Here is a 24,284-nt window from a genome sequence, read left to right on the forward strand (position 1 = left end):
AAATCCGCACAGCCGTTTTCAAGTAAAAAATTGAATTGTCCATATAAAGGGTATCCCTGGGTAAGGGCACCAAAATGCCCCTCCTCACGGATTTTGAATTTAATGGTCTAAACCCTTTTTTGAGGTCCTAAAAACATGGTTTTGGGCAATTTTCACCTCTTGACCCCAACCATCCCCCCTCCAGCCCCGAAAAACCCATTTTTCGGGGAATTTAAGGGTATTTTTACGTTTTATTTCTTATCTCCCGCATTTTTCGATGAAAATGCACCAAAATTTCACCAATTACACATCAGGCCAATTAGATTCTTGGGTTAAAAAAGTAAAATTTATCGTACCATATTTTGACCCCTAAAAAAAATCGTCAATTTCCAATTTTTTACAGATTTTAGCGGTTTTAAAAAAAATGAGGACACATACATTTTTTGTTTTGGCCTTAGTATGTACGTAATATACCCAGTTGTTACCAAAAAATTTCAAGCCTTCACGGATGGTGGCTCCCACCGAAAAAATGGTTTGTTTGGCGCCAGAACGGTCAAAATGGCTATTTTGGCAACGGTGTGCTCGCGCGCTATCAAGATAGTAACACTAAAATCAATAATTTTTGGTTTCAATGTTTCAAAAAGCATGCCCTAGTATCGTCAGAAAAGGTTTCAAGTCGATCGAGTCCTTGTGCCCCACGTAAAGTACCAGTTTTTGGCGCCAAAATGGTCAACATTGCTTTTTCAGAAGAGAGGTTACTCGCGTAGGGTGGCCCTTATTTTTGACTTTACGGAGGTTAAAGTGCGGAACCCTGCAAATGGTTACATTTGATGAGAAAATAACGGGGATGAAATAAAAATGGAGAAAAAAATATTTTAAAACGCGCCTCAAAGAGCCTAAAGCTCCGAGCATGGCGTGCGAAAGACGCGTTTTTTCGTCATTTCGCGAATTTTTTTCCTCCCTTTGAAATAATTCTACGGTTTTGAAATTTTTCAAGGTAATACACTGTTTGGAGTATTTCACGAAAAAAATAACAATCTGTACCTCGCTACTTTTAAAATGCCCCCTTATCCCCTTCAAAGTGGCCACATCGTGTGATTTCGTCTTGTGTCACCGCCGACCAACGCGTTTGTCGATCGAATCAAATACAGGTAGTATGAGCAGGGAGTCAAAACGCCTTCAATTTATTGAACGCAATACGGACATCCGTCGAGGTTGTATAGTTGTATCAAGGCGCCGTAGCAAACGCGTCCCATTGTTTATCCTTACAAACGAATATAAGTTGAGAGAGGCCAGTCATAACGCCTTCAATTTTATTCATACATTTTTTTGGGCCAAATGGGAGACGACGTTTCTCCATTTGCGACGTTGCAGACTTCCTTAGAAATTTTATTTTTCTTTCGAGAAGCTGGTCAACATAAAACTTAAAGTCTCCATGATTTTTCGTATTCGATAGCAAAAGATTTGGTTCAAAATTTAAAGTCGTAAATTTGGATTGTTTCTCATGGAAGAGATAAATTAAGAACGGAAATTTTGAAACACCGCAATGGAGATACGTGGTTTCGCACTTCAGTCGGACCGATACGGACATCCAACAAGCAAAAATAGTTGCATCAAGTCCCCGTCACCGCCGACCAACGCGTTTGTCGATCGAACCAACTACAGGTAGTATATGAGCAAGGAGTCAAAACGCCTGCAATTCATTGAACGCAATACGGACATCCGTCGAGGTTGTATAGTTGTATCAAGGCGCCGTAGCTAACGCGTCCCATTGTTTATCCTTACAAACGAATATAAGTTGAGAGAAGAAATTCATAATGCCTTCAATTTCATTCATACATATTTTTTGGGCCAAATGGGAGACGGCGTTTCTCCATTTGCGACGTTGCAGACTTCCTTAGAAATTTTATTTTTCTTTCGAGAAGCTGGTCAACATAAAACTTAAATTCTCCATGATTTTTCGTATTCGATAGCAGAAGATTTGGTTCAAAATTTAATGTCGGAAATGCAATAGCTGATGTGGCTTGATTCCTTTCTGCTGAACCCCGTCCAAATACGTTTCACTTCCTCCAAAAAAACACGAAGGATCCTAATTATTGAATTTTCAATTTTCTTCCCGGGTCGATTTTTTTTTACCGTCCCGTCAACTCTTTGGGCATCAACAATTCAACATCGACGCGGTTTCAATTTTCTTCCAATTTTCATAGACTTTTCTTGGCATAGAAAAAAAAAACCATGGAAGTTTTAGAGAATTGACGTTGAACAGTTTTCCATGTAAAAAATGTCATGACAGGAAGTTTGCTACGTCGCAAACCGAGATAAGTGTTTCGGGAGTTTCACCGCTAATGAACTCTTTGAACACTAAACTAAACTAAAGCACCAAACTAAAGCAAGCAACTATTATTGCTCTCAAGCCGCTCACATCGTCTGCTTTAGTTTTGAAGGCGAACTAGTTGGAAAACGGCTAAGGCTTTTGCACACGTCAGGGATTTGCAATTTAAGCACTTCTTTTTACACGTAAAATTTCGGGAGAAACACGATGATTCCAGAGGTTATCTCTGAAAGAAACTTCCAAGCTTAAAAAAGCTCACTATCTCCGTTTGCGACGTCGTAGACTTCCTGTCATACTTCATTCTTTCTTTGGAAAATTAGTCATCCTATTTTCTTGAACACTCCCGTGGTCTAACCTCTCTGTTGGTAGAATATTCTATACAAATTTCAAGCTGTAAAGTTGGCTTGTTCTGCTGCGGAAAAATAAAATAGGGGCGGAAATTTTGGGACATCGCAATAGAAATATGCATGCAGTTTTGCACGTTGGTCATCGAAACATGAAGCATCATATGTAGAATTAAAAATAAAATAAACAAATCCATGATTCGGACCTGACTTGCGTTTTTCGCTACCGTAAAGAATTGTGGGTTTCCTTTTAACTCCCTTGTTTTATTCCCTGATTTCGTCACATGTAATCGATTGATTTAGTGGCTACGTTATTCGATATCATATCAAACCCAGTACCTTGTTTCTAATTCACGCCCTTTGCGCCATGGTGGTAAAATGCGTCCGAGTGTTTTTTTATAATCGAAAGCTCTTTGTTTAATGAGTCTTTAATTGATTTATGACCGATCAATGACTAGATTTTAATAAATTAACACGAGTAACTCATGAAGAATTTGTACATAAGGTTATATATTTTTGTTTTGGTTTGAACTAAGAGTTCGATATTATATTGAATGACGTTGTCACTGAATCACTGAATGGGTCTGTACTTTTACCTATTAACGAATATCTTATTAACTTAATGGTAGATAGGAAACTGTTGTTGCCATGATAAGGGGTGAAATGAGAAGACTCGGTTAAAAAAAGCAGTAACTGTTGTTGAGCAATTTTTCTTTCATTCTTTTTTTTACATAAATTTACTTAACACAAAATAGCTACAACTATCTCCTATAACCTGAAGCATTCGATAATATATCTATCACTTTGAACTTAAAAAGCTACAATGATGTGTAATCACCTCACCATTTTGTAAGGATACCTTTGGATTTCCCCCATCGTTTTTCGTTGATTTTAATGATATATCCGTGGCTTCTTATCTTATTCTTCGTCCGTAATTTCTCAAAAAATTGTTAATTTTAAGATTGAGGGATATGACATTTATTCCCAATCCAAAAATGGTTTTGAAGCTTTAGGCTTCAAGAGTAGTAATTTCTACCTAAGTACTGTTATTTTGATCAAAATTTGTGATGCAATTTGTGATGTTCTACGAGTTGATTCTCAGCCCATGCTATTTTTAACATCTGAAAATTAGCTAAAATTCAAAGTTCTTTCCAATAAAGACCGGACTAAAGAAAAGACAATCGTCATGAGATCATTCACATTCAAAGGCATAAGTGTATGCGAGAAAGTTATCATTCCATTGCAAAAAAAGAGAAAATTTACATGTCATGGAATCCGAGTAAAAAAAGTACCTTGTTGATTTCAGAGTAAATGATTTTCTCTCGAACAGAACAGATCTTCACATTTTAGTTACATTCTTAATTTACAGATTCGACCTGTGTCATTTTTCTTGAGGTGGATAGATCATCTCTATTTTTTATGTACAATTACTTTTTATAACAAAAGAAAAAAACTATTGCACCCAATCTTTTAAATGAAGAACATCTTAACTTTCTAAGTTTTACAGGGTAATTTTGTTTGTGTTTGCTGGGAACGATAGAATTAACTAAAACCCCGCGTTACGGCTCAAAGTACACAGTTCTCTTAGAGTAAGGTACGTGGGTATGTAGCTCTCTATAGAGACTTGTCCAAATTTGGGATGATAAAGGCTCTTGGTGCCTAAAATACATCAAAATGAGTGATTGTTTTGCCACAGAATATTTTGATAGACAATTGATCTTAACTCTACAGGACTGATTTTCACAATGAGAGGAATGCTTACACACACTAACAAAGTGATAGGAAAGTTGATGACCTATGTTCTACGTAGGAGTTGATGTAAAATCTGTCTGGTCTTGAGCAGAATTCAGCGCATGAAAAAGTCTTTGATGAGACACTTAAGAAAAAATTACAATACAATCATACTGTCTTTCTCACGCGCGTACTTTAATTACAGTCAGCATAATTTTGATTTAAGTGATTTTTTAACCTCAATGACAATGAGAAAATAAAACCATCTACACATTAAAAAGGTACCAAGATTTGAACCAAATCAACAATGAACTAAAAGAGAAAGAAACAATAAAATTACTACAAGTATATGTTCCTTTTATGCTTGACTTGAGTAGCTATAAATAAAAACATGCTTAGAAATTACAAACCAACAAAAAACAATAATGAATTAAATAACAAAAACAGTACACGCTATCACTAGGAATAACTATAAATATTTTGTCTTGCATATCATTAATTCAGTAATAAACAAATATAACAAGAGTAATAAAATAAATAAATTAAAAAGAGATAAGTATGAGTATATTGAGCATTGGGTCATAAGAATGTCATGGCTATATTTCTGAAAATCTTACTGATTGTAAGCATATTTCAGTCGCAGAGGAATTTGAGACCAGTAGCACCTTTTCAGTGCTTACTATTTGACTTTTAATCACTGAACCGAACAACTCGGAGTTGAGGGAAAATAACACGACAAAGGAGAGTGTACTAAGTTAAAATCAAAATTAAAAACCTTCCACGTTCCGTGTGTGCAGAACGCAACACTTTTTGCTCGAAAGAGGTCCCATAAAATGAGGTCAAACGTCTATTTGACTGATGGATTTTCCTTATTTGAGGTGTTTTGACATTTTTAGACATTTCCAGCAGTTGCGAGTATTATTTGTTAAGACATGCAAATGAATCACATATAACTTAAAAAAAGTACTTGTCATAATGGAAACTAAACTACAGCATCGATTTGTAAACATCCACGTAAAATTGCACTCAATCGCTTTTATCATATTCAACTCACATTGATCAATCTACGCTGAGTCTTCAGGAGCAGATGCTGCTAGCAATATAAGTTTTGAAAGAAAAATATATTTCCACTCATAAATTAAACAATGCAATGAATCTAAACCGAAACTTTTCCTTAAATACGTACACAGGAGGTCGGTAAGCTGATACCGAATAGAAAATCAAACAATTTCAAAGGTGAAGAATATGAGATCATATGTATAAGTGAAGATTCAATGCTGAATAAACAACAATAAGCATATCAGAGGGTTACGATCAATCCAGCATGGAGTTTACTTCGCGTGGTCTGAAACTAAGCGTGCAGGCATGATACCGACTCGGGAGTAGGTGTTAAATCCAGTATCAATTCGCCGAAAGGTCGAGACAAGATGCAATCAAATCATTATTGCAAAAGAAAACAAATGGCACTGTATATATTAAATAATGGCAAGAATAAATCAGTCGAATTTGGCAAGAAATTCTCAAAGTAAATTTTCATGAACATCATCTCCACACGATTACGACCCTGCGTATGCCTATTATTATTCAACATTAGGAGCGTTCGGTAAAAGTGAGCCAACCCTTAAAAACGCACTTACGTCGTACCTTATTTTTTACAATACACCTGCTCATCAAATTTTATAATAGCTATTTATAAACTTTTAAAACAACTCTTCTATACATTTACATATTTTTCTTTTGCACAATACAAAGGTCAAAACATCAACATCTGCTAAACAAAGCAACGATCTCGAGAGGGAAATCAAAACGTGGCGTGATGGACGATTTGACCATCGTCATTATCATCTCGATAACTTCACGTCTTTCCACTCCGGGAGAGCTACATGTTGCACATAGAAGTCACAGCCAAGCCTCAGAACCTGAACAAATCCAGCTAGCTGGAAAGGGCGATTGCACCAAAAAGAAGAGAGGACACTTCAACTCCTCTCCTCGGCGAGGTCTGCCCTGTGAGTAGCATGCTACTATCGATAGGCTTCGATTGGTCACGCCATCCGTGTGTGAGGATCCATTCTTTTTTTCAGTTCTTGTACTTCAGCTTCGCTCAGCTGTACTCCTCATGTTCAATTAGAATAATATCCAGGGATTCTTTGTCAGCTGACTGATGCACCTCCAGTAAAAATAAGTCCTCGTTGCAGTAGAACTTGAGCATGTCGTCATCAATTTTGGCCATAATCCTGAAATCAGAAATTAACATTTTTATCGGATGTCGGTCGATATCGATATTTTTCACTTTCATCAGTTACTTGTACTTTAACTAGTATCGATAATCGTCGAGATCAAATATTTTACTAATATTGGGCTTTGGCAATCAAAGCTTAATATTACGGTGTGAGGTTTAGTTTGATAGCACACTTTACTGCGAGGAATTCTGCATCAAGTCCCCTGGCTTAAGAAAAGGGAAATCAGTACAGCTGGTTTCCACAATGAGACTGATAAATGCTGAGAAATTAAGCAAAAATGGATACAGTGAGCTATAAGCAGAAAAACCTTAACTCGACCAATAATGATGAGTCGCTCCTCTACGTTGAGATTTTAAACAATGAGTCTAGGAGTCTTAAGTCAAGAGTGACTCATATTTCGTTGTTCCCCTCACGAAAGAACGTAACTACATTTCTATGTTGCCAAATTTCCTGTAGAAAATTGCATTTTTACTCACAGAAATTTGGGCTTTTCTAACTGAAATTTTCACTGATTTTTCTTCGGATTTAATGCAAAAATCAGGAAAAATTTTCAACAAAAATTGCACAGGTTAATCTTATTAAATATTAAATTCTTTGAGCCAGTTTTGCAACCTTGGAATGCAGTTCCGTTCTTTCGTCCAGGGAATGACAATTTGAGGGGCTTGGAGAGCAAGGCGCATGAAAATAGTTCCTTAAAAAAATTGCTATGTTAGTGACTGCAACTACAACCAGTCTTGAAATATGCTCTGTGAGAACTTCACCAGTGAAATTAAATTTTTAAGCAGGCATTAAAATTCGAGTCTGAACTTCCTTTCCACCATAAAGGCTCTGCGTAATTTTGAAACTTTAAACAATTATTTCTCTATATAGCAAGAACTTACGCGCCTTGTCCTACAAGCCCTTCATTCAACTTCATCTAGCAAAAGAGATTAATCTGCATTGGAAACACACACACTCACAACGAAAATCTAATATATCTAGAATAGATTACTGGATGGTAGTTTGAGAGGATTTTGAAGAATATGATAAATTGCTATTTTCGAGATCCCTTCACAAAGAATATTGAAGAAAACGAATCTGCCTACTAAAGGCATAATATCAATAGACTAATTATACTGAGTGGCAAATAACTGAGAACCCTTTTCGCAACTTTCATACACAGTGGCGTGGCGTGCTTTGCGACACATCGATTGATCTGCCACTTAAACCTGTAGAAAAGGATCTATATACAGGATGTTCGCAGCAAACGCCTTATTAATCGATTTTTTACCATAATTTCAAATAGGAAAAAATCGAAAATCGATCATTCACGTCTCGCCTCTGATCATAATACTTCGTCAACCTTTCTGTTTTAAAACCCCGATTGTACTTGCAGTTTTTATATTGTTAAATTTCGACACGTATGAGTTTCGCGGCTCTACATTATGTGCACTGAGCTTAGTTTTAAGAATTAAACATTTCCTAACATTTTAACGAGACTTTCAGACAAATAGAACACACAATGATATCAACACTTTTGAAATTGATAAAAATAACATATCTCGTGGGTATGTTGGTTGAACAAACCCTTCAGTCTACGATATTTATTGCAAGCCTCAACAATCCTGAATGATTTCGGAATGAATTAAATTGATCCAATCTAATGTAACCTGGCTAACCTCTCTTAAAGCCTATGTTTAAGTCTGGGCCTCCATGAACAGAGTGGCTTTAAGTAATGACAGATTGAATAAATGCATGCGTGATATCTCAAATACCCGGACTTCCGAACTACGTTCTCATTAAGGACGTATTACAGACTTTTTTAAGTACAAATATTTAAGGGTTTTCTCTCTATTTTTTTTGCTTTGATTTTGGGAGGACGGCTAAAGAACAGATCTTTGGGCGACCTTAATTATGTTCCTTTTTGTAACCTCTAAAATCGCTAGGACCGAAAAAGCTAAGTAGGGATAGTGACCCACTCCAAAAAAAATACCTGCATAATTATTATAAAATGGACGCATTTCTGCCAAACGGAACTATGTGCACTAAGGCATGAGCCTTGAGACCCATAAGAATATATGCATAACAGGGCTCACGTCATGATGCACATAGTTCCGTTTGACAGAAATACGTCCAAATAAGTATCCCGTGCAATCGAACACCATGAGGGTACCCACCAACCGAGCAATAGTTAGAGTATTAATCAAAGTCCCGTTTTTTTAATATGTTAGTTGAGTATGAAACAGTGGATTAAGTAGGTACTTATTCCTTTGAAAAATGGGTGGGTGAAGTGCGTTGGATGAGAATTGAAGTCTTCTGTGCGGATACAATGCAAGGTGCGAGATATTGTAAAACAATTTTAACCACGAAATACGTCAAACCATAATTTTGTTCCCCGAAAATTCGTCATACCGTAGAGATTATCTCCCACCTCCCGCTGCTTTTTGAAACACATTTTCCCTACTAGTTCATCCCTCTTCCAACATACTATTGCCCATTATCTACTATCCGTATGATTTCAGGAACTATACAATACTCTAAAAATGACAAGTAATGTGTCAGTCATCCGAGGCTACGTTTTATTTTTCAATTAAGTTTTGTCTTATTTTTCGTTTTCCTTTATTTAAATTCTCTGCAACTCATCCAAAACATATTTGTTCCTAAGTTTCCTTGTGTGTGCGCTCTCTAAAATATGACTCTATTTTGATCAGATGATTCAAGGAAAAGGTACACAAAAACTGTCGCATCTTGATATGAGGACGACTAAAGGTAAATTAAGAATGACTTAGGGTATACAAATAAATTAAACTAAAGATAAAATGGTGCATAATACTGGCTATGACATATTTAACTGCAGCATCAGACTACTTTTCAAATACAACATCGAGTACCTATGTTTCAGCCTGACTTTGAAAACAACGTTTTAAGCTTTTTAAAATGTATCAGTATTTACCATGGCTGTTTCGTGAATTGAGTGCATTCATGCTAAAAGTAACTATGTTGCATGTAAACCCAATGTACATAGTTCCTTTTAGCATAACTACGTCCAAATATGAAACGAGGATCAAAGGTGAACAACTCTTCAAAAACTCATAATTTGACCTCCCTTATCGCCATGTGAAAAGCTTATTTGAGTTTTGTTTTTCATTCTCGACGAAGTTACGTTAAAGAAGATAGACGAGTTATGTTCAAAATCAGGCGTACATGATTATATTTTACTATGAAACTCATTGCGGCCAAGGAACGGGAAAGCAGTCACGGGTCAACACTTCATTGCTTCAACCAAAACGCATGCATAATTCCGTAGAAATAGAAGGCAGAGGATAATAGTACAATTGGCAACAGCTAATACACTTTGATGTTTCCTCTTTGTTCCGAATAATGGTGAAAAAGCTGTCTGACTTTCCGACAGTTTCAAGCGTTTATCGCTCTATTTGATTTTTCGAATTAATTCTGTCCGTTAAGTCGGTTGGGTTCGTTGGTTTTACGAGAGAGGAAATTATTTTGAACAAGACTTACCCTTTTTTGCTTTTTCGAAACAAGTTACTAATTCTGGAGCTAGAAATTTTGTATTTACTCTCAATCTGTAAAATCAAAACGAACAAAATTAATACTTTTCCTTGTATTAAGTAAAAATTTTGTTTTGCTCCCCCATTTAAGTTTTAGAATTGTTCCAAGTTTTTATCTCCTACTCCGTTATTGGGATGATGTTCCTTTTCGTCTTCGGTAAAAACTTGAGCGAAGTAGCCCCGCAAGGGGTCTGTTTTGAATGGAATGTATCGTAAAATGTGATGGTATTAGGTCCGGAAGAGAAGTTTGGTTTTGGTAGGTGACAGTGTTGCCAAATATTTTGAAAAGTGTCATTTTTAAACACGAGAACTGCCTGAAACTATTTGATTTTAACTCATCCCGAAGTCTTCTCAAAAGATTGGCAAAAGGCTGCAAAGCGAAAGAAAGTAAGATCGAGATGATTTCTAGAAAGCAGGAATTTGTTGGAGGCGGAAGGGAAAATTCGATTAGAAGCAAAAGGCAAACAGCGCAAATATAATGGTGAACAGTGAGTGTGTTCTCACGAAAGCACGTTAAGAGGTGGTATTCCTTATTTCTTTGAAACTCTTCAAATCTCAAACATGGGAAACATTCTTTAACTCTATGAACGACATGGAATTGCGCAACTTTCTTTTTATCGAGTCTAACAGCAGTGGAGGATTCAAAAGCTGACGGCAGTGGCGACGCGAAGGTATTAGCGAAAGCATGCTTGTTAGTAAATGAAAAAGCTATATTATAGGCACAGAGCGACCACTTACCAGAGGCTGAAGCAAGCAGCATACAAAGTAAGCAAACAAAACGATTTACATTTGTCCGTTAAATCCAATTGGTCTGAAGGAAAAGCACAAGTTAATAAGGCAAAGATGATAATGCTCCCTTGTAATATTTACATGTTTTTCCATTCATGCGAAAGACAATGTAGTTCCACGGTTGTAGTGTGATACTAAATTTATTAACGAGATTCTACATCCATCTTTTTTTTTGGGGGGGGGGGGGGGGTTGATGCAATTTAGCCGTCCTTCCAGGGAATTAATTATTCTCTCTATGGGGGTTGTTGATTGCTGGCATATATCTGGCGTGAATGGATGAAGGAAATTCTTCCAATCCTTTCTTTGGTACCAGAGATGTAAGGAATAAAGTTTGGGGCAGGAGAGAGACATCTAAACAGAGCGTTTTCCCCCTCAATCTGCATTTCCAAAAATTTTGAGTGACCGATCGATTTTTATAAAATCCATTTATCTTTATATTCAGCTGACTTCCTCTGACTTGAAAACAACTTCAAAAGCTCTGGAATATGAGTTTAATATTTGCTAATGGTCTTGTGCGTAATATTTTAAGCTCACAGAAACGAGACACCCTTTAACGCGTATAGATACAACCATTTCTCATTTTGTTGGAGTAACTTGATAGAGAGTATCGCCGTAAGGCGGCCACTTTCTTAAGCTTCATGGAGCACTTAGGACCCAAAAATGACGGATGTTTGAGAGGAGGACTTTAAATGTGATTTCATTTGCAAACAGCGCGACGGGAACTTTACTCAAATGCTTTTCAAGACGTGTTCACATGGTTTTAAGACCAATCGTGTGCTGCTTTACAGAAAATATTTGATATTGTAAAGTTGGCAGCGGGTGCGGCTGGTGATAACCGTCAACAGTTGGCAACCCCCCCCCCCTCCCATCATCTATTATCAAAACAATTTTGGGGCTATTTTTGGGTCCTAAGGCCTCCATGGAAAGTGGAGGAGCATCATTTCTACACTCTCTCTCTAACAAGTTACCCTAAATTTTGTTACTGTCACGATATTATACCTAAATGTGATTCAAAAAGTACAAAGTTTGGCTGATATCGTATTCGCTTCGGTTTTGTATTATTTAATGCACTTCAAGAAGTTTTCTCGGGAGAAAAAAAAACTCAGAAAACCTTTTTCATTACCGAGAGTTTTGCTAGAATATCTGTCTTTTGAAGATGAATTACACTTCAAAATTTCTTTAATAAATAAAGAGTAACCTGCCAATGTAAAATTATGGATAATTGACTATTGCTTCGAGCAATTCTTCAAAATGCTTCCTCATTTTGTTTTGATATACTTATTTTATCTTATGAAAGACTTCCTTGAGATACACCAAGCTGACAAAAACAAAATCCGAACTCTCCAACACTTAATGCACGGACCGAAGGCTTTTAAATTTAACATGAAGTGGCGCATAACGTTATCGAAAATGGCTGCTTCCTTCTAAACTCTGTCTTAATTACCAATTCGAGTGCATAACATCTCTTTACTGAAATAATTTTGTTTCAGACTCAGATCTTGGTTTGAAGGAAAAAGACTAAAAGGTTTTTGAATAAACCTGCCTATAGGATAGATTCATCGATGAGCACTTCTTCCAATGAAGCCTCTTTTGGAGCATCGGAATACGCTTATTTTCATATCCGTGCGTTTAAGTCACTGAAGTAATTCATTCCCTAAGAGCTAAAACACAGCAGTAGCCTTCCTATGTTTTTAGTTTGACACTGGTGATGTATTTTGGCATATATTGATGAGAAACATGGCATCATACTGACTGAACTAGGTATTTCTAAATATTTACTCATGATTCAAACTATTTGAACAGAATATCCTCATCCTCGCTAATATTTTGCGTCTTATTGTATCGCATTAATTCGGCCAAAAGCAGCAACTTCAAAAATTTTACTAAAGAATGGATACCTTCTCATAAAAAAAAATCTTTGAGTTGATTTCAGTTTGATTGCTAAAGTAATGCCATGATTTGTCACTTTCTAAACAATAATAACGGTAACTACATTTCAACGTAGCAAAATAATCGCTCGTGAATTGTACTTTTGCAGGGAAGTTATTCGGCGATTATTTTTACAAAAAAATTCACCGCTTTTCTTCTGGTTACGAGGAAAAATCGGCATTTCGAAAAGAAACTACGAAGTCATCTTCTTGTAAAAAATTGAGTTGTTAGAGTCAATTTTGCACCCTTTGGGTGGAGCTTTTTATATCATTTTGGAACGGACGAATTGGCGACAATAATTCTCTTTTTGAGACCCAAATTTAAAGATACGACACACATCGAGGTATGGTGGGAAAAATAATTACAGCATAAATTTCAGTTTTTTGGGGGAATGTAAAAGTTGGCGAAGCAATAAAGATAATAAGATTACACCTCATCCGCTTCCCTGACCAAATTTTCAAAAATGGCACCACTGTAACCTCCTTTGAAGTTTTCATTTCATTGAAGATTTTGATTTGAATTTGAATACCTAAAATAGGCATTGACTAGAATGTTTTCTCCCGCAACAAGATAACTTCCTATAATTTCCGAATTATTAATTGCACATTGATTGAAAATTCGCTTCCATATCGCAGTGGTACCAACTACCAAGGTCTCGTGTCTAGACCCCCGTGCGGATGGGAGACCCTCGTTGTGTCCCGTCAAATGTTACTCTGTCCTCGAAAAAAAAACCGCTGGCAAGGGTCAGTTTCCCGAGAGTAAAAATCGCGTTCTGCTTGTAAAATCTTATGGGCGAGTAATTTTTGGGGCGACTAATCCATGTGACACCACACCCGAAGCCTCCGAGTTTTTTTTTTTTTTTTTCGAAAATCAATCTTGGTCTACTGACTTACCTTTTCAAACGAGCTATCGTTAAATCTAGATCGCCCCTTGCAAATGTCCTAATGACTCACAGAAGAGAGTTCTATCGTCCTGGCACATCTTAGTATTCTCAGTGCGTAAAATTATCATAATTAGCCATGTTACTTTTTCGCGTGCTTCGTTCGGTTAGGCACCGGGTACCTACATCACTCATATCGGTTGCTGTTTACTAATATATCAGTGTGAGGGAAAGGGGTGAGGAACAGCAGATTTAGTAACACGTGATTGAAGCTCGGGTTCAGGGCGGGCAAATCTTGGTTACGGTATCTCCAAATCCCCGCTTAAGTTTTATCCGTTATGATTGAAGCAAATGTATCCTAGAGTACCTGTATAGCGAGAGTATGGACAGATGTGAAACTCCGAAAATCCATCAGGCCTTCACCGATGCTTCTGCGGATAAAGTTAGGGCCCAGAAATGCAGCCAACCTATGAATTTCAATTATTCAGAACGATTTACTAATACTATTGTTACGAACCGTCGTTTATTAAGCACGTGTTTGACTCAGTTTTTGCATAAATTTACTCAATTTTGCGGAAGAACGCTCATTTATGTACATTCTTGGCCATCTTGGTTAGAATTGGAACCTGCAGACTGGCAGTGAAATTTTGTGCGTTAGAAGTTGGTTAGAAGGGTGGCTGCACTTTTGGGCCCTAAGCCCTCCATCAAGCGATCTGTCCATACTCTCGCTATACAGGTACTCTAATGTATCCAATTCGTTGTGACTTTTTCTGAATATTCTTTATGATTTTACAATACTGGAAACGAAAAATTTCAGAAAGTTCGCCCAATAGATTCCTCTATAATGGATGAATTAGCTCTGAAGATTCTGAAACACCGCAACCTAGGAATGGCCTTTCTGCACCCAACGCCTCGATTACGGGATGACCGCACACACTTTTAGTCGAGTAAACAAAAAGAAACCAGTGGCGAGGCGTGAATGATCGATTATTATCGATATTTTCTCATTTGAAGCTATGGTAAAGAATCGATTGTTAAGGTGTTCGTTGCGAGCACCTGTTTATCGACCTTCTTCATAGGTTCAAATGCGATCATCGATTGTCGCAGCAATAGTAAAATAGGCATTTGTCAAATGCTAGGCACATAGTCAAATATGCTGACTTAGACTGAATTCTCCTTCTTCTCCTAATTTTGACAAATAATTAATACCTCGGTAAGAAAAATTCTCAGTAAAATTGATCGTTCAATAGTATTTTAACCTTTTTTAGCTCCGTACAGACACTTATCTGGAATTTTTCAGATGTTATCAAAATGCAGAATTTTAGAATTTCATCATTTAAAATATGAGAGGCAATAAAGAGAGAACAAGAAGAGTTCATAGGTTTGATTCGTTATTTTCCAAAATATTGAAACTCGCGATCTCCTCGCCATAAATTCACGAAATGTTATAGACCGTCAAAATTTAACTATCTGCCTAGGCATTTGACAAAATGCCTGATTTCACTATTTGCCTGCGACAGATATATCGCAAAGCACGCCACGCCCCTGAAAGACACTAGAATAGCTACATACGGGAGAGTATTGCCATCCCTGTTCCGCTCTTTGATTGGTTCATTAGTTTTAGGCTTCACGGGGTCCCAAAGTTGTCCCAATGTAAACAAACTTTTTCCATAACCCATACGCGCATGAGATGAATTTTAGGTCAATCTTCCTCTCCTCGTGCGACTTGTATGTTTCTTATGGAACTAACCTCCGCAACCTTACCTCAATTGGACGTATTTCTGTCAAACGGAACTAAGCGCCATCGGAGGAGGAAGGTAGAGGGGGACTTGGATTGGCGTTGGAATCGGGCGTCGGGCTCATTCCGTCCTATACTCGCAATGCTTTTCCATGGCGCTTAGTTCCGTTTGACAGAACGCGCTATCCGGCATTCTAAATTCCTCAAAAGGAACTCAATTTGGCGCTTAGTTCCGTTTGACAGAAATACGTCCAATTCATTGTTTACATTGGGCAAACTTTTGGGGCTCCGATGATAGTCTAAAACTCGCCGACCAATCAGAGAGCGGCGAACTTTTTCTGTTGTAAAAGGATCGAAATGGCAATACTCTCCCGTATGTGGGTACTCTAAAAGAAACGGGAAGAGGAAAACAGGTCATGCATACTTTTGGAGGAAATTGTATTTTAGCTATGGTGGAATACTGTTGAAATGGGTAGCGATGATTTACTTACAGCGTTGAGAAGACCTTGCACTGACGGAGGGACAACATGCAGAGGTGTGTAGACATCGTCTGCATCCTGGCGGACGTAGAGCATGACTCTCTCGTTTATCGGAGGAATGATTTTCGGTCGCTTGTGCGGGGGACTCGTGAAGACGTTACCGTCCGTCGTCAGACCGCTGTCAAGATCCTTCTTATCGCTGCAAGGAGAGAAATTATAACTGTTGATCAAACACAATTAACTGCGTCTTAAACTGAGGATTGTGGACATAGTATCAAAATTGAATAACAATAGTACGAAAAAAAAGTTGCGGGCTCGGGCTGTATGGCATACCGTCCTGTCCGGGCTCAGAGGCCGAAAGTTTCGGATGCTGGAGCCGTAGGTTCGATTGCTCCGGGTGCTGCGCCCGGACCTTCCGGCCTCTGAACCGGAATGGTATGGAGTAGAGTCCCTTTATACTGAGAGTCAAGAAAATGTGAATCCATTTCTGATTGGTTCCCGTATTTTAGGCCTTCACAGTGTCACAAACGGGAATAAAGATTACATTTTCATCGATTGCAAAGATTATAATCTCGAATGGACCAGGGAATTACGGGTTCGGCAAGGAACAAACGGAATGAGAGAAGGAACGGAGAAAGGAATTTGAGAATGGGCCGATCAAAGATTACGAAAAACGTTCAATTTGTGTAATCTTTATTCCCGTTTGTGACTCCATGTGGGGGTGTTGTCTTGACTCTCAGTATAAAGGGACTCTAGTATGGAGAAGAGATTTTGAGACACTGCAATGGAAATACGTGCGGTTTCGTACTTGGATTTTTTTTTTCAAGAAATGTTTTAAGTCACGTTCGGTTGCTTCATATAATCCATGGTTTTTTTTATTTCGTGTGCTTCAGGTTCTACTTACGACCTGTGCCCAAAACTTAACAGTTGCTAATCTTAGAAAAGGTAACTTAGATAGAAGATATTTAAGGAATGCGTTAGCACACATACACTATCATGATGAATTGATAACGCACTCATAATGAAAAGTTTATCGACAAATATTATTTCAGCGAATAAAAATTAATAAAAATTGTGAAATTCTGAAAAAACTTGGGCTACTGGGATGAAAAGGAGAGATAATCAGTGGGAGGGGGAGAATCTTACCTGTGCGTATCAGGAGGAAAATGATTGTGGAACTTAAGAGTTTGAGTGGGCGTTGAGCCTTGGATCTTCCCAGCACCATGGACTAAAAATGGAGAGTGTTTCAGAGGGCCTGATTCGCCATTTGATAAACTATTGAAAAAAAGAAAGTCCGATTAGTGATATTTGAAAGATAAATTACACAAAAGTTATGAGCAATTTATCTATTTGCATGCGAAAATTTGAATAGTCAGAAATACTTAAGATTCACTGGAAAAAAAAACACATTGGATCTAGAGTCCGGACTCTTGAAAACATTGACCAAAAAAAAATACTCTTGATTCAATCAGATTTTAACTTAAATCAGATTTTAGCTTAGATTTTAGAAAATCCGCTCAAATTAAGAGGTTTGGTTCTTAATTTAAGCAAAAATCCGATTGAATCAAGAGTATTTTATCTTGTCGATGTTTTTAAGAGTCTGGACTCTAGATCCAATGTGTTTTTTTTCCAGTGTCCGTTACTATATAAGTGACTTTAATAAAAAACTGGAATATTTTAGATAACATGTATACATCGAAATATTCTAGCATCAAATGCACTCTAATATAATGTACAAACTCCATGTAATGTGTTTGTATTCGAGACCACCGAATACCTATTAATATTTTAACGGCTACTAAGTGTGCAAAATACTCGTGAATTTTTCACTTTAATATTGGTATATTTTACATCTCAATACATCAAAATGTTTTGGTTTCTGTACAGTTCTCAATGAGTGTTGGGAACATCAATCATTCAGCTGCAGAGAAGTTTTTACGTTTCAATTTAAATAAAATATAAAGAACAAATAGTTTACCTAGATGTATCAGTTTCATGTCCGTAAAAGCCTTGTAGTTCCATTGAGGTGAGCTGTAAAAGAAGAAGAACAAAAAGAATTAGAATTAGTTTGACTTCACTTTTGTAAATGAGAGGCAACTTACAAAATATTGGAAAACAACATGAAAAAAGTCCACGCAAACAACTCTCAAAGGTATAAATGAGGAGGTCGTAAAAACATATTTCGATATTCCTTTCCTCACCCAGCGTTCAAGTCTCCAAGGAAGAAAATTTGCATCAAGTATAAACGCAGCGCCTACATACCATGATGAAAGTATGATGTAAATGCTAATTGCCAATATTTCATCTACGTGTTTTAGTTTTGAAATTAACATCCGAAAATATTTTTCGGAGTTTAAAACAAAAAAAAATCTATGCTATTCTTTACAACGACCAGACCAGAAACTAAAAATGGATCATTACCGCGTAAAATCCACATCAAATGAGTTTACGCACTTTTAGACTGCGACAAGATCCGCCATCTTGAATTTTCCATTTGTTTTACATGTAAAAGTGACGTCAGGCAATCTCCTGTCGCAGTCTAGATGTGCGTAAACTTATTTGCCGTGGATTCTACCACACTGGAAAAAAAACACATTGTATGTAGAGTCCAGACTCTTAAAAACATCGACAAGAAAAAGTACTCTTGATTCAATCAGAATCTAGCTTAAATCAAGAACCAAGCCTCTTAATTTAAGCGGATTTCGTTTTGATTCAAGCAAAAATCCGATTGAATCAAGAGTATTTTTTTTTGTCAATGTTTTCAAGAGTCTGGACTCTAGATCTAATGTGTTTTTTTTTTCCAGTGCACGTTATTTCGTTGCCTTGGTTGATTACTCCTATGTAAATTACGAGCTTGAGATGTAATGATATCCCTATGTTTGATCAAAATCTTCTACTACCCTTTGAAACAAAGTATCACACTGTTAAAAATACTGTTTCGATACGGATTTACTGTGAATTGAACTTCTCTTACCTTATCAATGTCTTCCGCTGGCGTAAATAGGACAGGAGGTTTGGTGGTATCGCTCATCGTATAAAACTCTGATCGTTCAGCAGGTGGATGATACAATTCGTCTATTTTTTTCCTTCCAGTTGCAGTCATTTTCCTTTTTGCTGCTCTTCTCTCTTCATCCCGCGTTTTCCTTTCAGCACCCTGAAACATAGGAAATACGAGGGAAAATTATTAAATTGTACCATGTCACTTTTGGAGATCCTACGTCATATTAATAGACGATGCTGATAGATTTATATGAATTTCAGGTGTTGTTGGACCACTATTTATTTAAGGTTTCCATTCCTACAAGATATTCGACTTAAGATATGGTAAAATTCACCCAGAAAGGTCATATCTTTGAGAGGGGATTGGGGGGAGGGGCTCTTTAAAACAGTTGAAAATTACCGTAGGGTCTGCTTCTACACTATGTAAGTGCTATATTTTTTTGGCACTGGAAGTTTTAAAACTTTTTTGATGCCTGAGAAGATAAATTAAATCACGGTAAGGGTAAAAAGGCTGTAAGCACACTTCATGATTCAAAAGAGAAGTGCAGACTAACAAAGATATCGGAGCTACGTGAGAAATATTATTCGCCGTGCAAACTGCCAAGCAGAACGCTGTATGGGTTTTCAGACAATGCCAAATTTCCTCTGATAAGATACGAATTTTCAGGAAAACTTGTAAATATTTTTCATCTACTGTTCTCTGCGGGACTCCCTTGACGTTGATCTAAATACAGAGTGGGCTCATCTAAGGCCAACTCTGCCGTATGAACATTCGAGAGTTGCCAAGTTTCCTCCGATAAAATGTTTATTTTTGAGGAAAGCAGTGAATATTTTTCCTTGAAATTTTCAGAAACTTCGGGTGATATTGTGAACAAAATTACGTGAAAAATTGGAAGAAAAATATTGGCAAATTTTCCCGAGAATTCGTGATTTACCAAAGGAAATTTGGCAACGCCTGAAGGTTCATACGGCGTTCTTCCTTAGCTCGGCAGAACTCATATCAGGAGCCGCAAAAATCATAGAGATCGGCCCGATAGAACGATCAAACAAACTTTGACGAAAAGTGAAAATTTAGAGGGTCAGCGAGCTTAGGGTAATGATGAAAATGTGTGAGAAATGCAGGTATAGTAAGCTTACCTTATCGCAAAATACTTTAATCTGGCAATAGCCTCTATGGAAAACTGGGCCATCTCGAGGATCCTCATAAGTATCTATTTGAAGATGTAATGGTAAACCCTGAAATCAAAAAAGACATTAAAAATTTAGAGAATATATGGTCTCAGAGCATAAAACTAAAAAAATATACCGATCAAATTTTAGAACTGATTGAAAATAGAGACAGTAACGTGCCCTCACTTAAAAAATCAATCAATCGTGCTTCCCGCTCTTGTAAGAAATGGAATGGAAAGTAACCTTGAGCCGTTGTCAATTTTAAGTTCTGTCTGTTGATTCATTCCTCTTTCCAAAGAATTCAGTCTTCGTTGAACGGCTTAGTATTTTTCGGATTAACTCAGGCATTTCCTGATCCACATCGAATTTTTTTACAGCCTCAAGTCATACTAGACTCTCAAAATAAACCAGTGGTATTTTAAAAATATGACAAGCAAGTGGTTGAAATGTTAAAAATAAATTCTCAACTTATTAATGATGCAGACTTAAAAAACAATGAAAGGAAAAATGCGCGAACCTATCATATTCAGGTGACATTATCAAAATTATAATTTAAGTATACTTAAAAGCACAATCGTAAATTTAAAATTCTTTTATTAAAATATGTCACGATATTTTCTTGTTCTTGAGTTGCTGTTTGATGACCGACACAAACACGACGGAAGAGCCACCGAAGCCCTCCACGGAGACAAGTGTCTTCGAGCTGAGATTAATATAAAAATTTAAGATTACATCTAATAAATAAAAAATTTCGTTTCTTGTTGACAAAGCCCCACATTTGAGACGACAATACATCTCCTGGATCATAGCTCTGCCGTGCTAAGGAAAAACGCCGTATGAACCTTCAGGCGTTGCCAAATTTCATTCGATAAAACACTAATTTCCTTGTAAACAGTAGCGTGGCGTGAATTGCGATGTATCGATTGTTATGCCATTTAAACCTATGGTAAGGAGTCGATTATTAAGGTGTTCGCTGCGAACACCCTGTTCATCGATCCTTTTCTATAGGTTTAAATGGACTGCATTTTGCAATTTGGAGCTATAAATTCTGTCTCATCTGAAGAAACACGTACGTGCATAAGGAAACTAATGGCACATACGTTGTTTTTAGACCGGGCCAGAATTTATAGTTCCAAATTGCAAAATGCAGTCCAAATGACAGATCGATCGATACATCGCAAAGCACGCCACGCCACTGCTTGTAAACTTATGAATATTTCCCTTTCAATTTTTCAGCTGATTTTGTTCCCAATTTCACCCGAAGTTCCTGAAAATCTCAAGGAAAACTATTCACAACATTCCCCAAAAATAAGCATTTTATCGAAGGAAATTTGGCAACTCTTGAATGTTCATACGGCGTTCTTCCTTAGCACGGCAGAGCTCCTCAGATGAAGTCGGTCGGTAAAATTCGGCGTCCAAGTTGCACTGATACAAATTATCACCGCTTGGACGTTACAGGCATGCGTGCATCCGAGTCGAGGCCGCGATGTAAAAGTTTCTGTTTTCGTTTATTTATGTCCAAATAAGTGAGGCTGGTATTGTTTTAACAATGTTATATTTTCTACGGTTGACAATAAGGACACTCGAAAGAGTTTAATAACTCGGTCGGCCCGCTCGGTTCCTTCCTTATCGCATTCGGAGCGGGCACAGAATTTCTGGGAACCGGTTCCCTCACACTCCGAGAATATTTATGGTGACATCTCATAAGAATGGGAAACACCGAGCCCGGCCGTTTTATTTTAAACCTCTGCTTGATTCACTTTAAAGTGGGAAATTACGCAACTTGAGTTATTACTCTCTAGTCTGATTTAATTAGAACAGTAGGTCACACGACAAGGCCGGAATTATGACCGGCAGAAATATGAATATTCCTTGCGACATAATCCGAGGAAAACGGGTGCGGTCAATGAAAAATTTCAAAAATCAACGAATCTCCGCGAGTCCTTGGTCGGTTGAAAAATAAATGGGTATTAATAAACATTCCGAGGTTCTCAGAAACATCTGCTCATGTGACTAGACAAAGGAAGTACCTGCACGAAATTCCCTTCCGTTTCCGAGACTACGAATTCTTCAGAATCTTCTAGCTATCGTGATGACTAAATGATTCGAGCAATTAAAAGATAAATTAATTGTCGAATTAATTTTTGACAGGCGCTAGTACTTCATCAAAACGATTTTCTGGATTGAAACTTGAAAGATGCTTAGAGCTTGTATTAGACATATATGGTTTGGGAGTTCTTTTTGAAAGCAAAAATTTAAGTTTTTCCCGACCTATAGAAGAAATACAGAGTAGCATTAATGGCAAATCTCGGTATCAATCGAATCATATATCAAGCACTTAGGTTCATTCGAACATCAATCCTCCGATATAAGTACGAATTTATAAAGAACTTTATAAGAAAGATAAGTACGTAGGAGAATGTTGAAGATATACTTACTTTTACACCTTTTTGGCTACTGAAGTCTGTACTCAAACATTGAACAGCTACATTAATCTGAAACAAATGATGCAAACTAAAGTTACTAAAGGCTGTTTACAGATTAATTAAAATGAGAGTGATAAATCCTATATTAAAAATTATCAAAATGATAGATAAGATTCTTGAGTGTAATAAGAGGATTGCTAAAAGTGTGTTCATAAAAAAACGGACCAAAAGAAAACAATAATGAGAAATGGAAACGAAGCCCGCTTATCATGTCGAATGTTTTAGTTGTATAAATCAAATTTTTTGGGTAAGAAGGTGCCTTGCTAGTTCAAAATGGTCGACAAAATTTTCTACCCGTTTCAGGGCACACAGTAGACTTTCCCGAACAGAAATTTTATAAATTTGATATTTGCGTGCAATCAGAAGAAAAATTGGCGAAACTTTATCTGAAAAGTCCTCAAAGTTTCCTGGTAAAAATATAATTGACCATGGGAATTTTGCGACCTTAATCTGAGGGGCTTGGAGGACAAGGCGCATGAGTTCAGTTTTCTAAAAAAATTGATCTATAAATGATTTTAAGTAAGACTAGTCTTAATGTTTATTCTGTGGAAACTTGCTTCCAAATTCCAATTTTTAACTTCTAAAAGTCAGTTTGAACTTTCTTTCCGCCATAAGGATCCATGCGTCATTTCGAAACTTCAAACGCATATTTCTCGAAACAGCAAAAACTGCACTTATGCGCCTTGTCCTCCAAGCCCCTCTGGTGAAGTTCGTTCCTTCGTCTGGAAAACGACGGATTCTGCCGACAAACCGACTCGGGACCAACCAAGAAGGAGCAGACGTTTCCTCATCCCTAAAAACTCGGTTCCTTCCTCGAACACGCTCCGATTCGGACGATAATACGCAGCGAAGGCAAGTTCGGGGCCTTATCGCCCGGGGGCCCCTAAGTCAGAGGAGATAAATCCTTAAAAGTCCACATTTAAATATTTGAACGGCAATAAATGAGAGGCATTTTGATCCGTGAGCCAAGCAGCGCTAACCGCTAGATCTCTATCTTCCAGAGTTGCCCTGTTGACAGAGCTGGAGCCTCGTCGGTAATGGGCGGAAAAAGGGATAGAGGCAGAGGAGGATGATTTACTTAAGGTAATGATTAGTTAGGCTTGTTGCGGGGAACGAGTCGATGACAAGTTCATTTGCAGCTCAAAGGCAGCAGGAATAGGTGGTCGGCATCGGTGAGACGACCAACAATGAGCTCTACATGTGCGAGTACAAAACGCAAAGGCGCAGCGGACAGCAGATGTACTCCTCGTCGTTGAGAGGAAACAAGTCGGTTTTCATAAGAGCCCCGGAACACCAAAGGACCCTACAATACAGGGCTCATCATGATACGTGCATGCCCCGTTTAAACAACGCACCTTTCCTTAAAAAGTAACAAGTCTATTCTGAAGATGAGCTCTGGAGTGCCTAAGAGTGATACCGTTCCAGGGTTCACCTGGATCGCGGTAATGGGTCGGGTGTCGGGATAATGCGACGCGACGACGGCGGCGAAACTCGCGACAGGTACGAGGGCAGACACGCACGCTGGCGGTGGGGCCTGCCCGGGCAGCGAACAGCACAAAGGAACTGATTGTGCGTATAAGAATCCCATTCAGAACTAGGAGATCCGCGCCGGGCCCGCCGCGGATCAAATGAAGCGCTC

General features: G+C 37.7%; 1 protein-coding gene across 8 annotated transcripts in view; it reads right to left on the reverse strand.

Annotated features, from left to right (window-relative positions):
* Nucleotides 1-3,332: 3,332 nt before the first annotated feature.
* The window catches only part of grh (grainy head), a 211,244-nt gene continuing 190,292 nt past the window's right edge, over nucleotides 3,333-24,284 (reverse strand). For 5 of the 8 annotated variants that reach the window (XM_072301769.1, XM_072301767.1, XM_072301772.1 and 2 more), the window contains 8 exons: nucleotides 22,598-22,654; nucleotides 20,127-20,225; nucleotides 18,964-19,143; nucleotides 17,968-18,020; nucleotides 17,136-17,264; nucleotides 16,002-16,209; nucleotides 10,125-10,189; nucleotides 3,333-6,620 (listed from right to left, as the gene is read on the reverse strand). In XM_072301769.1, the coding sequence (XP_072157870.1) occupies nucleotides 6,488-6,620; nucleotides 10,125-10,189; nucleotides 16,002-16,209; nucleotides 17,136-17,264; nucleotides 17,968-18,020; nucleotides 18,964-19,143; nucleotides 20,127-20,225; nucleotides 22,598-22,654 (924 nt within the window). In that variant the 3' untranslated portion in view covers nucleotides 3,333-6,487. The remainder of the gene's footprint in view (nucleotides 6,621-10,124; nucleotides 10,190-16,001; nucleotides 16,210-17,135; nucleotides 17,265-17,967; nucleotides 18,021-18,963; nucleotides 19,144-20,126; nucleotides 20,226-22,597; nucleotides 22,655-24,284) is intronic. The other 3 variants (XM_019059450.2, XM_072301771.1, XM_072301770.1) reach the window with 3 other exon arrangements.

This window comes from Bemisia tabaci, chromosome 6 (assembly GCF_918797505.1).
Source record: "Bemisia tabaci chromosome 6, PGI_BMITA_v3".
Classification (NCBI taxonomy): Eukaryota; Metazoa; Arthropoda; class Insecta; order Hemiptera; family Aleyrodidae; genus Bemisia; species Bemisia tabaci.